The sequence below is a fragment of the Callorhinus ursinus genome, unplaced genomic scaffold (genome assembly GCF_003265705.2).
Source record: "Callorhinus ursinus isolate GAN/ISIS: 27379988/994484 unplaced genomic scaffold, GSC_fseal_2.0 scaffold28, whole genome shotgun sequence".
In the NCBI taxonomy this organism is placed as follows: Eukaryota; Metazoa; Chordata; class Mammalia; order Carnivora; family Otariidae; genus Callorhinus; species Callorhinus ursinus.
In genome coordinates this window covers 10,840,398-10,857,468 of record NW_027397090.1, presented here as the reverse complement: position 1 = coordinate 10,857,468, position 17,071 = coordinate 10,840,398, and the positions used below count along the sequence as shown (strand labels likewise).

The window sequence follows — 17,071 nt, the reverse complement described above, 5'->3', positions numbered from 1 at the left end:
TGTGAATTTCCTGAATGTGATGGCTGTATGCTAATTATGATGGAGAATGTCCTTGTTTGCAGAAATTAGACATTAAAGTATTCAGGGGTAATGGAGAATTAGGTTGGCAACTTACACTCAAATGGTTTGGGGGAGGGGAAAAAGATCTTTGTGTTATACTTGAAAGTTTTCTGGATATTTGAGATTTTTCAAAATAAAAGGAAAAGAGTATATTGAGTGTCTGGCATTGAAATAAAGTCTGTTAGTGGGTCCTATTTATCAGGCTGTGCATCCATTCTGTAGCTGCTGTGAGTATAGGAGCTCTCATGTCCAGAGACACCTGAGCGATTCACTCTACCTGCCAGCCCTCTAACTTCCCAGTTTGGCTCGGTGGTTGTGAGCAATGTCTGACTGATAGAGGGGTACAATATTCCCACACCTTGCCTCAAAGTTGGATGGTGGGAAAACTCTGTAGTGTGGTCCCTCCAGGGCACCCTGTATATCGGCCAAGAATATATCTGTGCCCTTACCCTGAGTTGACTCCTTCTGCTTCTTTGTCTTACTGCCCTCATTCCCTCACCAGCTTTTCCTAAAGAGAACACTCTCAAAAATCATGTGCACCTGAATCCCGATCTCAAGCTCAGCTTCTGACCATCTCAGTTAAGATAATCACATACCAGCTCAATAAATAATAGTCATTATTAGTAGTAGCAATGACAATACCATTAGATAACACCAATGCAAGTGTTATAATCTAGATGAGCATATTTTATGGAGATGCTGACTTTAAAGTCTCCAAACATCTTTATTTCTGACCTATATAATTTTTATATGGGAAATTTACTTTCTTACCAAAAGCAAAAGTAGAACTTGGAAGAGGACTCACTTTAGGATTTCACTTGTAGAATTCTCCGAGAAGACCAATTAACACCCGAGTGAGGTTGCTGTCCTCATTAAACTTGTTCCATTCTAGGGTGCCTGGGTGGCTCAGTTGGTTAAGCGACTGCCTTCGGCTCAGGTCATGATCCTGGAGTCCCAGGATCGAGTCCCGCATTGGGCTCCCTGCTCAGCAGGGAGTCTGCTTCTCCCTCTGACCCTCTTCCCTCTCGTGCTCTCTCTCTCTCTATCTCATTCTCTCCCTCAAATAAATAAATAAAATCTTTAAAAAAAATAAAAAATAAAAAATAAACTTGTTCCATTCTATTCCATCCCTTTCAGGAATTCTTAGTGGATTCGCTTTCCAGTGTGCTGCTAAAACTGTGGTTTGCTTTGGATTTTGGGATTCCAATTTTCTGATGGCTTAATCGCAAATGAGGGTAATTAATGCTTCCATTTTTTATTGTCTCAATGACTGGGGTGTACTACTACATTTCACATCCTGAAATGCATGGGGCATCCCACACAATGAAGAACCATCCCAACACATCTATCAGCATCCAACACAACTATCAAATGTCCTGCCAGACATTCATGGAGGTGAAAAGCCAGCCTGTAAATATGTGAGCCAGGCCCCCAGTATTTTTGCACTGAATTCTCCAGCAAAACAACTACCATATAAATGTAGGGGGAATTAAACTCTGTCGATCAGATCTCTACCAAGAGCTTTCCCGCATTTTGGAAAATCACATTACTAACAGCAATGCTGCTTGTGGTATTTGAGTCACCCATACAACACACGTGTTGCAGTCTGCTTTTGAGGGTGGCGTGATACTCATAGTGATGGTTCCCACAGCTGCAAACAGCTATTTTACTAAGTTCTCTGGCGGAGTTGTGTTCAAGCATTAGCATATTAAATGCCTGCTATTTTATGTACTCTGCTTCTTTTATTTCTCCTTTATGTAACAGCTGGGACATTTTATTGACTTCTACAAATGACAAAGTTCGTGGGTGATAAAGGTGGCATTATAAAATAATCATTACACAGAAAGACGCTGTTGGGTCTGATAGATCTGAGAACACTTGTCTTAGAGGAACACGATATGGATATTTGCTTGTTCAAGTTTCATTCATTCTCCCATTCAACACATATTTATAAAGTATCTCCTGAGAATAAGGCACCAAAGAGGATGTAAAGGGGAATACACAAGAATCCTAGCTTTAAAGGAGTCCCTGTCCTCAGCGAAGTCATAGTCTATTGAGAAATACCACCTATTTAGCAGGGGAAACACTGAGACAAGTAATCAGAATGCAATGTAGAGGGGTGCCTGGGTGGCTCAGTCGGTTAAGCGTTTGCCTTCGGCTCAGGTCATGATCTCAGGGTCCTGGGATGGAGCCCCATGTCAGGCTCCCTGCTCAGCGGGGAGTCTGCTTCTCCCTCTGCCCCTCCCCCTGCTCTTACTTGCTCATGCTCGCGCGTGCTCTCTCTTTCAAATAAATAAATAAAATCTTTAAAAAAAAAAAAAGAATACAGTGTAGAATATGACAAGAACTTCTAAGAGAAATACAAACAGCATGTTTTGAAAATTCACAGAAGGGAGCCATTTCTTCCGGCCAGGTCAGGGAAGTCTTCACGGAAGCCCTGGCCTTTGGGCTTCCGGGGGTGTGGATTTGCTGGGATGGGAGTGTGTGTGTAACAGCTCAGGAGTGGCTCAGTGATTTCCACAGCTGGATTGCTCTTTGTAACTGCACAGGCTGATGAGGCTTGCTTGCTTTCTGTACTTTTAGAAAGCAAATAGCTAAACATCTTGACAGCCAGCACGACAAATGCATGTCATAATAAGCAATTATTGATCAGGGAGACATTTTTATGGTGTTTTGGGAGTAACTGAATTATATGCACTGATGTGTTTGAATTTTAATTGTTTACCAGTTCACTGGGAGTAAAATATGGAGTAATAAAACAGATGATACCCCATTCCTTGATGTCCCAGCTCTCCTTGAGCACGACCTTCCTTCCTTCAGAATTACCTTAATCACCCAGGATGAAAAGCAAAGTCTAAGGGCTTTTACGATGTTGCTCATAACACTCATGAAATGTTTCACTGTCGCTGTGGATAATACACCAAGAATAAATAGCATGTGAACAAGTTTAATTACTTAAGAGTTCGACTTTCCACCAAGACACCAAACACAATGTAAGTGAATCACTCTTTAGTTCATTTAGAGAAAATGGCAGAGGAAATGATGCTTAAGTATTTAATGTGATCCAAAAGATGCCTGCAAACATCAATCCAAACAAAATGATCAAATATTTAGAAATGAGATGAGATGAACAAGCAACCATGGCACCATTCTCTTCATTAGATCAAGGGTCATTTCCAAAAGTCATGGAGAGAAAAGCACTATTATTTTTAGAGCTATGACACCACATTTTATGGTATAGGCATGAAAGAATGGAACGCATTCAGGGCATCTTCCATTCTAAGTACCACAAACATTTCAAGTACGAAAACATATTTCCCCCAAAAGGAGATCACATATTTTGTTTCTGTGTAGTTTAATTTTTCTTATTAAGTGAAAAAGAAATTCGAGAACTTTCCTCTATCCTTCATAGGCAGCACTCTTTGTCTGATTTAAAAGCCTCAATTATAGAACCTGAGTGGCAATTGCTCTATAGAATTATGAGCGTGGGAGGGAACACAAGTGGTCATTACTCTACTCCCCTGCCCCCTAAGTGGGATTCAAAGCCATTATCACAGATAGCAAGGACATAAAAGACTATCCTTAGATATTACAGAGAAATGTATTATCAGCAAGGAGATAATTGAGGAATAAAAGAGCTAACTAAATCAGTGTTTGACTGCATGGTTATGGATGACAGAGACATGTCCATAGAAGGTGAAATGGCTTCATTAAGTATGGTCTTCCAGAGGAAGGTAGTTTCCCCCGCCCCTCACAGTACATTAAAATATATGGGACAGAGTTTTTGGTTCATTCCTTTGACATGCTAATATAAATGCTTTTTCTGAAGTTTTCATATCTTATTTCACTTGAAAGGAATATTTTGGGTAGGCTGAATTGGAACTAGATAAACCCTAAAGCCTTCTGATTTTCCAAATTTTATCTTAATTTCAAGAATAGAGAAATTATAGTGCTTATGAGGGGAAATCTACCGTGGATCATTAAATGAAACCTTCAATAACACTGAGTTGTCCCTTGTTTTTTTTTTCCCTTTTTTATATAATATCTTACTGACAGGTCTAATTGAAATTATTTGTCATCTGGGCAGGGACAACTGGGCCATATTCTGTAATACTCTTTAATAAATATAATAAGTGGTAGCTAATCTATTACCATAGGCCAAGAAATCTTAGTAGTTCACATATGTTAATTTGTTTATTGCATATACTATAACTTATGTGGTAGATACTATTCTAATTCCTGTTTTTCTGATTAGGAAACTGAGGCACAAAAGAAATAGTTTGTCTAAGGGCACACAGCAAGTAAGTTGGGGAGCCAGGACTTGAATCCATTTACTCCTGCTCCAGAGAAGCCGCCATTCTATGAAATAATATGATAAACCATAGCAAAGTAATAGAGCGTACGTTTAATGAGTAATTAATTACTGTCAGGAACTATCTTAGATTTCCATCTATTGATTTTAGGGCACAATTACAATTCATCCTTTTTAGATGACACTTCAGTGAGTTGTGACAAATGCATACAGTTGTGTAATCACCACCACAATCAAGATTTAGAACAGGTCCATCACTCTCAAAAGTCTCTAATGACCTTTTGCAGCCAATTCCTTTCCCCACCCCCAGACCCCGGCAGCCACTGATCTGTTTTCTGTCCCTACAGCTCTGCCTTTTCCAGAATATCATACAAATAGAATCATGCATTATCTTTTTTGTCTGGCTTCTTTCACATTGCGTAATGCAGCTGATAGTCATCTATATTGCCGCATGCATGAGTAATTTGTTCCACTTTACTGCTGAGTAGCATTCCACTGTATGGATGTACCAGAGTCTGGTCATCCATTACCCCATTGCGTATGATTTGGGTTGTTTCTAATGTTTGGCAATCACAAATAAAAGTGCTATAAATATTTGCATATAGATGTTTACGTGAACAGAGGTTTTCAGTTCACTTGGGTAAATACCTAGGAGTAGGAAGTCAGGTAGTATATGATAGGTATATATGCAACTGGGATTCTAGGGTAGATGAGGGAAGGAAATTCAGTGATAGAAACAATACTCAGAAGGTATAGTAGCTTCCAGTTACAGTAACAAGAATACAAGTTCAGGAATTTATATTTTATTTTGATCAATCATATCCAGCATTGGCAAGGATATGGAGGGACACGGCAGTTTCATGCCCAGTTGGTAATGGAGTCAATCAGTAGAGCTTTCCTGGAAAAAAATTGGCAGTCCTTATGAGGATGCATCATGTGCACGGACTCCACTTTTACCCTCAGAAATCCTCACATACATGTGTCCAGGCAAGTGTGCCTAGATGTCTATCGTGATATTACTTATAACTGTGAAAAATGGACACAATTTCAATGCCCATCAATAGAGAAAGATTCGATAACTTAATGATACATTCCTTCACCCCTGGAACACCAGGCAGGGAGGGAGAGACCTCTGACATGGAAGGAATGTCAAAGCTATTATTGGGAAAAAAATGATAATTTTGTACATATATGTAATATATATACCTATGTGTACTTACATAATATTTATGTAAAATACAAATATCCATCTATATATTTGTGAGGGCATGAAAAGCTCTGGAAGCCAGCAGAGCAACAGTATTCGTGCATTAAGAGTGGGCTGAAGAGAAGGGCAGGGAGTGAGTGAGGAATGAGGCAAGAGACCACCTTTTACTTAATCCATGTCTACATGACTTGATTTCTTTCAAACCGAGCATGCATCATTTGACACATAAAATAACAAATTCAAAGGGGAGCTACTTAATCACTAAGTAACAACTGGCCAAAAAGCTTATAGTGTCCTCCTCCAACTTCCCAGTACACTGTTTATGGATGCAGAAAAAAGGAAACTCACCCAAATGAGCACACAACTTAATACCTGAATCTGGACAGAATCTCTGTGGATCAGATGGAGCTGGCAGAATGATGTCCCATGCTTTGTCTCCCCAAAGGGGAACTCACAGGAAGACAGACACTTCGTACTGTCCTTCCTGCCAGGCCCTGGGCAGTGGGGTTAAGGAGTTAAGAAACAACTCATAGAAAACAACGGAGCTGAAAATGTGTGCAGGGTTGGGAGATGAAGGGCGTCTGGCAACAGTGTATTGGATTTTCCCCACAAATAAAATATTATAGGTGCATATGGGGGCAGAATGATCTCTGGGAGGAGTGTGTGCTAGGAATGTATTTTCATGTTTGTTTGGAGTATCAGACTCAGAGTACCAAAGAATCAAACAGTGGGATAGAAAAAGGCGCTTCCTCTCTTAAACACCAGTCAAAGCTTCCAGAAACTGACAATGAGTTTCAGAGTTGCATATTTCTAGCCAATTTCTGGGAAAGGAACTGGCCCATTATACAAGTGTACAGAGAACAGGACCAATGGCAATCCCCATCCCCAATATGTTGCCGAAGATAAAGTTAAAGCAGATATCGCTTTGTTTTATGGGGGAAGAAAAAGACACAAAAATTTGAATAAAATAAATATATGGATAATCATTGTTCCTACAGAAGAGATTAAAAACAAATAGAGACACATAAGGGAACAGAACAGCAATCAAGTGGCTAATGGTTTGGATTAACATTTTAATCTAAAATTCCCAGTAAATAATATCAGGTTTGTGAATTACATTTTAAGCAGGACAGCAAAAATGGAAATCACAGGGAAAATTATGAATACAGATTTGATTACATAAATAATTCTGAATGTTAAAAAATTATGAGCAATTTTGAAAGGCAAAGAACACAATGGATAGGAATTTATAATATATGCTGGACAAACAGTTAATATCCCTAACAAATAAAGGTAGTCCTAGAGATAAACAGGCCCAGACAAATTAATAGAGGTGCACAAATTTCAAGAATAAACAGGACATGAAGGAAAAATTACAAATGGGCCAACTAATATATGGACAAAGCTTTGCCCAATTTCAGAATACAAAAATGCAAATAAAAGATAGACTCTTTACAAGTAAAATTGGAAATGTATTAAAAGATAACATCCAATATTTTTGAGGATTCATGCACATATTGTTGATAATTTTTCTGATATATTATTCCCATATCCTTAAGTTCGTGCATAACCCTAGACAGAGAAATCCCTCTTCTTGGGATTTATTCTGAAGGTAAAAAAATCATAGATGTGCACAAAGATGTTACTGTATTGGGGTATAACCCTGAAATTCAGGGACTCGTAAACATTAAAATTGGTTAAGTGAATTTTGATGTAAATACATCACGCAACCATTAAAAATTGGGTTGAGGAAGAGTATGTAATAGCAAACAGAGATAATCACCAGTTACTGTAAAAACCCAAAATAGAATCATGCTATAAAATAGTATTATAATCTGATTTAGTTTTTATACAAATATATATACAAAGAAATATGATGTGAAGGCTATGTATCAAATGTTAATGGCAGTTATCTGTCTATAGTAAATTAAGTGTTTTTTTCTCCTTTTGTTTCCCTACAATCTCTAAAATTTCTAAAATGAGTATTCCGAAAGAGTCCTTTTTTCTTTTACATTTGTGCAACATAGAAGGCAAAAAAAGAATATTCCAACAGGAATTGCTATGAGGAATTTAAAAAAACAAAACAAAACAGTGTCCCAAGAAGCAAACAGAAACCAAGGGTAGTAAAACGGACCTTTCTATTTATTGTTCCTTCTCAGACTTTTTAGAACCTTAATATCCAGAAAGTATCTCTAATTATAACTTTTAAAAGCTTGAGAACAACTTGTTCTGAAATTTTTTATTTACTACCAGCAAAGCATAATCTTACTTGGCTACCTGACAAACTTCGTTTTCCATTCATGTTGGAAATTAGAGCACATGATGGATTAGCATCTAACTTTCTCTTAATTGCTGTTTATAAGCAGTTGCTTTCTGTTGCTCGGCTATTGAAAATAGTATGCTTACTGACATTACTCCAAAAAACAGCACAAATTCAACGGTACACTTCCAGGAGCTGGATAAAACCCAACCTCCACAGTCTTTCACTGTTTATCCCACAGAACAGTAATTCTTACTGGAGTACAGGAGAAGTGCCGAGAGCAGAATTTCAAACTATTTATGTCTTGATAAAGGCTCTCTGATGTTTTTTCTAATGGGATGTGTCCTCAGTCTGCAGACACTCCCCGCCCTGCTCCCCAACTCATACATACACACAGGCTGAGGATTTTCGTGTGTCTACATGTTTCTCATGGGACAATACTGTCCAGGTCAGTGACATAGAGACAAAAAGCTCAAGACAATGTTGTAGAACATTTGACTAACCCAGGAGAGAAGGGCCCTTTTGACGGGAAGCCTAGCAAGTAATCTATTTCTCGGTTACAAATTTAAATGTTACCTTTGAACCTGAGGCCAAGTTTCAATTCATTTATTTCCGCTCCCCCTCAGAATTCATCAGAATGGGAACAAAACAAAAAGGCCCTATTCTTTATATTTAAAATGTAACTTTCTCCTTCCATAGGTGAATGGCCAACCAAACTGTGATAAATCCACACAGTGAAATATTCATTAGTGAAAAAAAGAAAGGAGCTCTCCAGCTACAAAGAGATGTGAAGGAACAAGGCAAAACTATGGAGTCAGTAGAAAGGTAAGTGGTTGCCAGGGAGAGATGATTGTGAGAAAAGATTTTTTAGGGCAGGGGATACTGCGATGGTAGATACATGGCATTATACATTTGTCAAACTTGTAGGACCTAGGGCACAAAAGATGAGCCCGAATGTAACCTATGACTTTAGTTAGTAATAATGTATCACTATGGGCTCATCGGTGATAACAAATATATCATGTATCTTAAGTAAGGTCCATCCAAGAAAGAATGAATCAGTCAGAGGAGGCTGCATAAAGGAAAAAAAAAAAAAAGAAATTTATCCTGGCCTTTAATCCATAGGTAGGATCTGACAGACGGGGGGCACAGGCAGAGGGGAACAGCAATGGCCAAGGTGTGGAGGTAGGACTGAGCTGGTTATGCGGAGGCATAGTGAGGAAGAGGCACCAGGCCCAGCAGAAAGGAAGTGGATCTGGGAGGTAAGGGAAATAAGTTTCAATACATACAGTGGGGCCAGATTATTAAAGCCCTTGAAAGACAAACCAGCAGAGTTGATATCTGCTAGAGTAGGTAGTACAGAGCCTTAGCAGGTCTTTGAATAGGGGACAAGATAGTCAATCCGCATTCATTACTCATGAATTTTGTATTTTGTATTTACAAAGTCACCTCCTTGCTAAAATTCCTTTGGAACAGTCAATGCGGGCACGTGTGCAACAAACAAACTAAAACCCAAACCAAACCAAGCCAAACAAACTGATAAAACCCCAACTCCAAGATGTTAACAATAAGGGGAACTGTTGGGAGGTGGTAAACCAGAACCCCCAGTACTTTCTATTCAGTTTTCCTGTAAACCTAGAACTGCACCTGAAAATTTTCATTAAAAAACAACTATAAAAGCTAACAACATATGTATATATGTAAAGAGAAAAGAAAAAGGAGCTTACTTTTGGTTCACAATTAGCCATTCCCGAATATAAGTCTGAACACAGTCCCTGACATGAGGGTCCAGTTCAACCCTAATGAGGTGGAAAATGAAATAAAATCATGTTAGTACCAGATAAAGACAACAAAACAATCCCTTATCATAACCAAGGAGAGCAGCATGATTCAACTCCGTATCAAGCGAGAACGCCAGGGGCATTCCTCCCCATTCATCAAGTGTCTGGAGCATTCCTCAGGCGATAGCATTTTTACTTTGATGAGACAAACACGCTGGCATTTGATGCTTTGTGGGTTTTCTTTATTATAGAGAATCATGTTAAACTATAACTATCCCTTAAAGGCATTCCAACGCCAGACAGGTAGAACTAGCTGTGATCACATACATAACCAGAAAAATAAGCATAAATACCAAGTTCTCACAGGGGTAATTTGGGCATATTTTTTGCTCATGTATAACCTTGTTAGGGCATGCACATTTCCCTTTCGGAAAGCCATGAAGAAGAACAGCTGTCTTGTGCTTTGAGGAGTTGACACTGGCTTTGGTCGGTGAGTCTTAATTGGGGCAGTTCTTGTCATACCTGCCTAAGAGTGTGCCATGGGAGATACTCTCCAAGGGCGTCATAGTCTTGAAATAACCAATTCCACAGAGTAGCAAAGCTTTTTGCTGTTTTTCCAAGTGTTTTGGTATTAGAGATGAATGGGTCTAAACACTACATACTAAATACTGACTGCCCAAACCCTAGCCCCATCCCTTATTAGCTACGCGGCCTCGGGCCATCCTTCTATGCCTCAGGGTCCTCATCTTAGAGTACTATTCACAGAGGAGTGCCTCCTTCAGAGAGCTGTGATGAGGATTAACTAAGCCAATGTGGAAGTGCTTAGAAGTGTGTCTGGCACATAGTAGGACCGATGGAGGATAGCTCATGCCTCCGACCCACTTACCATGTACTAGGTACTGATGTAACCACTGTACACATGTTAATTCGGTTATTTCTCTCGTTTTGAAAAAACTCCGTTAATTCTCCCGAGGGCATGGGCATGCACTATTATTCTCATTTTGCAGAAGAATGACATGAGAAGGACCTGGCTCACAATCACCCAGCAGGCGAAGAGCAGGGACTTAAATCCAGCCCTTTCACCTGTGGAGTGCAGGCTTCGAACCAGCACACCGTCAGAGCTCACCATGAAGTTCTGGATCAATGGGAATCAGCTGTTGTTTACTCTGGTGATGACAATGATGCCTTCCTGGGTTTTGATTATAATGGCAGACTTTGGGGCAATGATTGAAATAGCAGAGGTTGTTTTAAAGTCATCAGACAGTGTGAGCTAGAAGTTCTGATCGCAAGGCAATATTATACTAAATTACCGATGCTATGGAAAAAAACCCTGCCTCTTTAACCAAAATTCAAAAATCCTATCTCTAAATTTATTTTAAGTATCTTAAACAGGATTTTCCCAGACTCTGACCTCGTTTGAAAATAATTAAATAAGTAACCATAAATTTCAGACAAGGAAATGATATGAAATGATTCTCTCAATGGTGAAAAAAACAGACCTAACCTACATGAAAGTTACCCTTGAATAAATGGGCTGACAATGGGAGAAATGTTTCCCACTGTTTGTTTTCTGGGGAGTGAATATTTCTAAAACGTCTGAGCTGAGCACATGACAAGCTCTCCTGTGTGACTAAGAACTATCGAAACAGGAGAGCAAAGACTCATGATAACCCCGTATCACTGTCACCCCACATCCTTAAACTATGATGGAAGAAAATCCAAACGAGAACTAGAATATATTGCACAGTACTGGGGCGGGGACTGTGTTTCATGATCTCCTTCTGGGGACTTCTTTTGGGGAAGGTGATGAGGTTGAAAATGTCCAGGAGAGAGGTGTATCTTAATTTTGTTTTGAAAACAAATGCAAATAAAAGCTCATCTTAAACCTCTAAAGAGGTATTGCTTTTTCCACCATGGAAGTAACAAGAGTTTCATTGGGATATAATTCCATTGCTCGCTACTGAGAGCTAATGCCCGCACCTAGAAACACATAGACTAACCCACTGTAGAAACTCAAGCTCTAACCAGCTCTTCACATATTCACTCTACAGAGCTTTCCCCACTGTCACCCCACTTGGCAAAACTTTCTTCCCAGGAAGGAACTTTGCCCTACTCACATAGTAGATGCTCAGTAAATGTGGGTTGAACTTGTCTGTGACTCGATCCCGTCTCTTAGGTGGAAACAATTCAAATGCTTCTGAATCATTTCACTGATGATTACTGAAAAACTTGACATTTTTACAAATGGAGAAATGGAGGCTCTGGAAGCTCATGGGAGTCGCCCAAGGTCCAGGCTCCCAGACCTCCCCCTGCACCTCTCCTCCTCTCCTTGAGCATCCCCTTAACTGGCTTAGTCCCCACATGCCTTTTCAAAGCCTCTCGTCAAACCAATTTAAAAACGATCACGGGCGCTAGTAATACGTAGCCATCCTGCACACCTTAATGGATCTGAGTAACTTTAGTTTCCAAAGAAGTCCAGACTTAAGGCATCTCCCTTGCTCACCAGTAACAGTCATGACATCACACACATCTACAGTTTAGGAACAGGATTTACCCTTCCTCTGGTAAAGAAGGCTGCAAAGTGCGACATTCCTTTGGCGTGAACACCACGTCCAAGTCATCTTCGGTGAAGTCTCCCAGCTCCTGGGCGAGCTCCGCATCCAGGCTGTTCAGCTGTGTCATCAGAAGTCCTTCAAAGTCCACCGGCTCCACCGGGTCATAAAACTGAGGCTGCAGAGATAAGGAGAAGGAAAAGCAGGTTCCCACAAGGTTTCCAGGAAAAGCACCAAGGCGACAGTCGGCGAGCCCCAGGCCTGCCCCTTCCATTCAGCAAGGGCTTGGCTCCGAGTGCACAACTCGGTGGAGCAGTCTTCCGAGGGGCCTGTCAGACACAGAGGCAGTGATACGGAAAGGGAAAGAGACACGGCACGGAAAGTCAAGTCAGAACACGGTGCGGCACCCAAATCACACCCCGAGGCAGAATTTTTCTCTGCTTAATTGCATCTTGATGAGGAATCCTGAGGAGATCCAAAATGAGATCACGAGGCTTTGCTGAATTTTATAATTTCCCCTGCAAAAGCTCTCTGAGGCCATGTTTACCCCAATACAGTGAAGTAGTGCATGGAGGCAATTTTCCAGAAATTCGGGCAAACGCAACACTCCTTCTGTGTGAGTATTGAGACTCCGTGTTTCCTTTGGCCTGACTTTTCCTATATGTTGCTTCTTGAAAGCACTTCATACATAATCACAGCCCACGGTGAGCCAGACTTGGTGGTGGTGATTTCCAGAGGCTTCTGGACTGACTCCTGCTGGGCAGGAAGATACTTTCACCGGGGCTGGGGTTAAATGAATAAACTAAAGGCAACTGGCTGATTTTACCCAGGCCTAAATGTACTCCCTTTTATTTTTATTTATTTTTTAACGTACTCCCTTTTAAAGGATTGTTTTGTTTTGCTCTTCTACTATATCCACGTGCAGTGGGAAAGAACAAAAGCAATGACAGAAGTGGATGGTAATTCGAAATAAAATTTTCTCTGGTCGATAAAAGAAAAAGTTGGCAATTAAGCAACTATTTTTTTTTTCTTGTCTGTGAAGTCCCCAAACAGGAACCATTGCCTTAAGGAAGTAAACGAATCAGATTGAGTGGAGCTGTGGAATGATGAGAATACCAGCAGCTCCGTGGGGATCATTTACGGCAGGCTACTTGGAATCACCAGCCCAAGGAGGTACTGTTCTCTACTCCCCCACCCCCCGACCATGGACCAATAAAACAAACACTCCAGACTCTCAACTTGTACTGCCTCCATGTGAAATGAGGCCGGATCCAAAGGAAATGCTAACAAAACCGGTTTTTCACCAGCCTGATACCATACACCAGACTCGACGTGAGGGTTTCCACGTTGGAGAGGAGGGACAGTGCACTGCTTGCTGTTCAAGAGGCAAAAGGACATAAAATCAGAGGAGGCTGCTGCCCTCCCTCCTCCCACGCTTGCCGTTCCTGGTCATGGTGGAGACCTGAGTGACATGCTGGGGACTGAGGACAAAGAAGAACTGAGGCAACGCGTGCCCTCCTTCTTCTCTGGGATTCTGGAAGGTGGCTGGCTTACATAATGTCCTGGGCCGCAGGGACAAAGGGGGCAGAAGGGAAGCAACAGGATATACTTTGGTGGAGGAGAGCAGAGACATCTCTAGCTCCGCATGGCTCCCATATGCTGTGACAGAAAGACGGAAATTTCTTGGGGGGACCTGCAGGTCAGCTAAGGAGAAGACCATAGGCCTTAGAGGGTGCCTCTCAAAATGAAGAGACAGGGACCAGCAGGGGCTCAGGGAGCTGGAGATCAGCCTGTACAGAAGCCAAGTGGGGACAGAGTTTGCAAAGGGCCACTAGTGACCTCTGCCAGAGAAAATGGCAGGCATTGTCTATGCAGACCTGCCTAAGACCAACCAACCCCAAAGTAGAAAGTGGATTTTCCCACCCCTTACCACAAACCAGTACACAGCGTTCCGAGTCAGGAACTGAAATAGAAAACTGCATTTTTTGCATACCCAATCTTATTATTGCAAAGTTGATACCCATGAAGGCAGTAATTATGGAGCACTTACTATGTGCCAAGAAATTGGCTAGGTCATTATATACATTATGTCATGTCAACCTCACTAAAGCCTATAAGGTACACACTCTTATTAACCCCATTCTACAGATGAGGACACTGAAGGCTAGAGATTTAATAATTTGCCCACGGCTCCACAGCTGGGAAGGAGGCCCTCTGGAATTCAAACCCAGGCGGACTCATGTTCTTAACCACAGTGGTTGTGTTTTCCCTTGAAGGCATTTTAGGGAATCTCTACTTCCAGAAATACTTAAAACACAAGGCAATAGTAAGTGTGTTTGGAAGAGGGTGAAAACTACATTTACCACCCGACCCACAAGTTCCACTTTGTATTTCTCATGAGCCCAGCTGCTCAAAGTAATGACATAAGGTAATTAATTAATTAATTACAGTAATAACAAATGTAAATTTATTATGAAGAATGTCAATCCCTCAAGCCGAGACACTTTAAATATATACTTAAAAATTATACTGAAGCACAATTTGACGCTAGCATTAATCACTAGTAAGTAGAAGCTTCCACGGAGAAATGGCATTTGTGCAAAATCATCGGAGAGAAGAAAATTCGGGTCCAGCCAACGTAGTCTACTTATCATGACCCTGAAAGCCAGAGCTACAAATGATGACAAACCTGGATGAGAGCAGCACCTGTTACCTACAGGACAGGCTGTCTAGGAACCTGGGTGACAAGGACGGATGACTCCCTCCTTCAGCAAGGATTTGCTGAGTGTCTGCTGAATGCCAGTCACTGAGCCGGGCGGGGGTGGGGTGGGGTACAGAAGAGTCAGGTAGCTCCTCTCCAGCATTTTTCCAGAGATCTCTAGTCAGCCATGAGATGGTGCAGCTTGCCACATTCTCACAGATAAATCATGCTATGTTTGAAGAGGGCAACCATGATAAAGGACACCGTAACCTCACTGAGCACTAATTGTGGGGCCATGTGCCAAGTGTAATCGATATACGGGATTGATCGTAAAGTCAAACTCTTGAGGTCACATATATTTCAGGACTGAGCAGACTGTAAACATCAACCATATGAGAGAATTACTGAGTATGGTTCCAGCGCAACAGACAAGGTGACATTTGACTACTCTCCCCTACTCTTTCTACACTGAAATGGACAAAGGAGGAAACTGTCCATTCGTAATGCGATGTAAACTACTCTTGCCTTTGGCAAGTAGGTGGAGACCCCAAGTACTGTGACCAGGGTCTCCGAGGAAGTTCTGCTTGCAAAGTCACATAATAACCAGGAACCTGGGGCGCCTGGGTGGCTCAGTCATCGGGCGTCTGCCTTCAGCTCAGGTCATGATCCCAGGGGTCCTGGGATCGAGCCCTGCATCAGGCTCCCTGCTCAGCGGGAAGCCTGCTTCTCCCTCTCCCACTCCCCCTGCTTGTGTTACCTCTCTTGCTGTGTCTCTCTGTCAAATAAATAAAATCTTAAAAAAAAAAAAAAAAAAACAGGAACCAAAAGAGATTTCTGTTTTCTAAACTCTCTGAAGTCTGCATCTCAAGAGTTGGTTTTATTTTGAAGCAATCAACACATACACACAAGCACATACACTATGCTGATCTAGGGATAAGCAAAGGGAGGAAACAAATATTGAACAGAATTGCAGTGGTATTTTATTTCGTTGGGGGCTGAAGTTTGAGAACAGGGTTGGGGGGATGGTCTAAGGTCAGTCCTTAAGGCAAGACCGGGGCTCTTGGGAACTTTAAAGCCAGACAGGAAAATTAACTATTTTGTTTTCTCTGCTGTTGAGTACATGTGGCCTGTTAGTCAGTGAAGACCCAAGACTAGATTAAATGGTATAATCCAAAGTAATTCCAAGAAAGTCCCCTTATACCATGAATTATGACACTGCCACCATCACTTGTTAAAATAATAGAAGAAAAAACCCCAAATAATCAAAATAGAAACCAAACAAAACAAAACAAAAAAAACCTTAAAAAAAAAAACCTTTTTTTTAAATTTTTTATAACAGAAAGCTCTTAAGATGACAAATAATCCTAAATCAGGTTTTATCTATCATGACTGTTGACTTGGCTAGGCTGAACCATATTCCCCAAATTTACTTCCTAGTATGTTTCTAGTCAGAGTGGACTCCAGGATTTTTCTCTTGCTACAGCTAATTTGGAGTATACATACACCTTCTACTGATACAACCAAACACTAATTTAGGTGCTGCTGTTGAGGGGATATTACTAATGTAGTTAAAGTCCCTCATCGGTTGACTTTAAGTCAACGTAAAGGGAAACTCCCCTGGGTGGCCTGACTTAATCAGGTGGATGCTGACTTAATCAGTTGACAGCCGCCTCCTAGTTCAGGGACTCCAGGCTTGAGCTCTGGCCCATGGAGTTCCAGCTTGCTTATGATCTTGCCTTCCTGACTGCTCTGTGGACTCGCTAGGCCAAGCCCTCACCAGTGGGTAAGCCAGTTCTCTGCAATCAACTCCTTAATATCCGTGCATATGCATCTCCTCCTGGTTCCACTGCTCTGACTAAACCTGGACTAATCTGTCTACTTCCATTCATTTAACAAATACTTCCTGGGGTCCTACGGTGGTCCAGCTCTAGGTGAGGAGACACAGTCACTGCCCCGGAAGCAATTTTCAACACTTCTCTAGTGAAGACTTGTGCACTCTTTCCCTCTAGTTACTTTTTGCAGAGGCCTCATTGACAGAAGACCAGAAACACACAAAAAGATTATAAATACCCTAAACGCTTCAATTATTCACAGCCAGACATCCATGTTTTAATTAAGGGAGTTTGAGCTTTTCCTTGTCCCCTAATGCACATCAAAGGCTACTTCTCCTGACATGAACTGGATTCAATGTGTTCTGA

At 41.2% G+C, this 17,071-nt stretch overlaps 1 protein-coding gene across 2 annotated transcripts in view; it reads right to left on the bottom strand.

The window, feature by feature from the left end:
* DOCK8 (dedicator of cytokinesis 8) overlaps positions 1 to 17,071 on the bottom strand; it is a 218,723-nt gene that overhangs the window by 146,208 nt on the left and 55,444 nt on the right. For both annotated transcript variants that reach the window (XM_025891603.2, XM_025891605.2), the window contains 2 exons: positions 12,175 to 12,350; positions 9,567 to 9,638 (listed from right to left, as the gene is read on the bottom strand). In XM_025891603.2, coding sequence (XP_025747388.2) covers positions 9,567 to 9,638; positions 12,175 to 12,350 — 248 coding nt within the window. The remainder of the gene's footprint in view (positions 1 to 9,566; positions 9,639 to 12,174; positions 12,351 to 17,071) is intronic.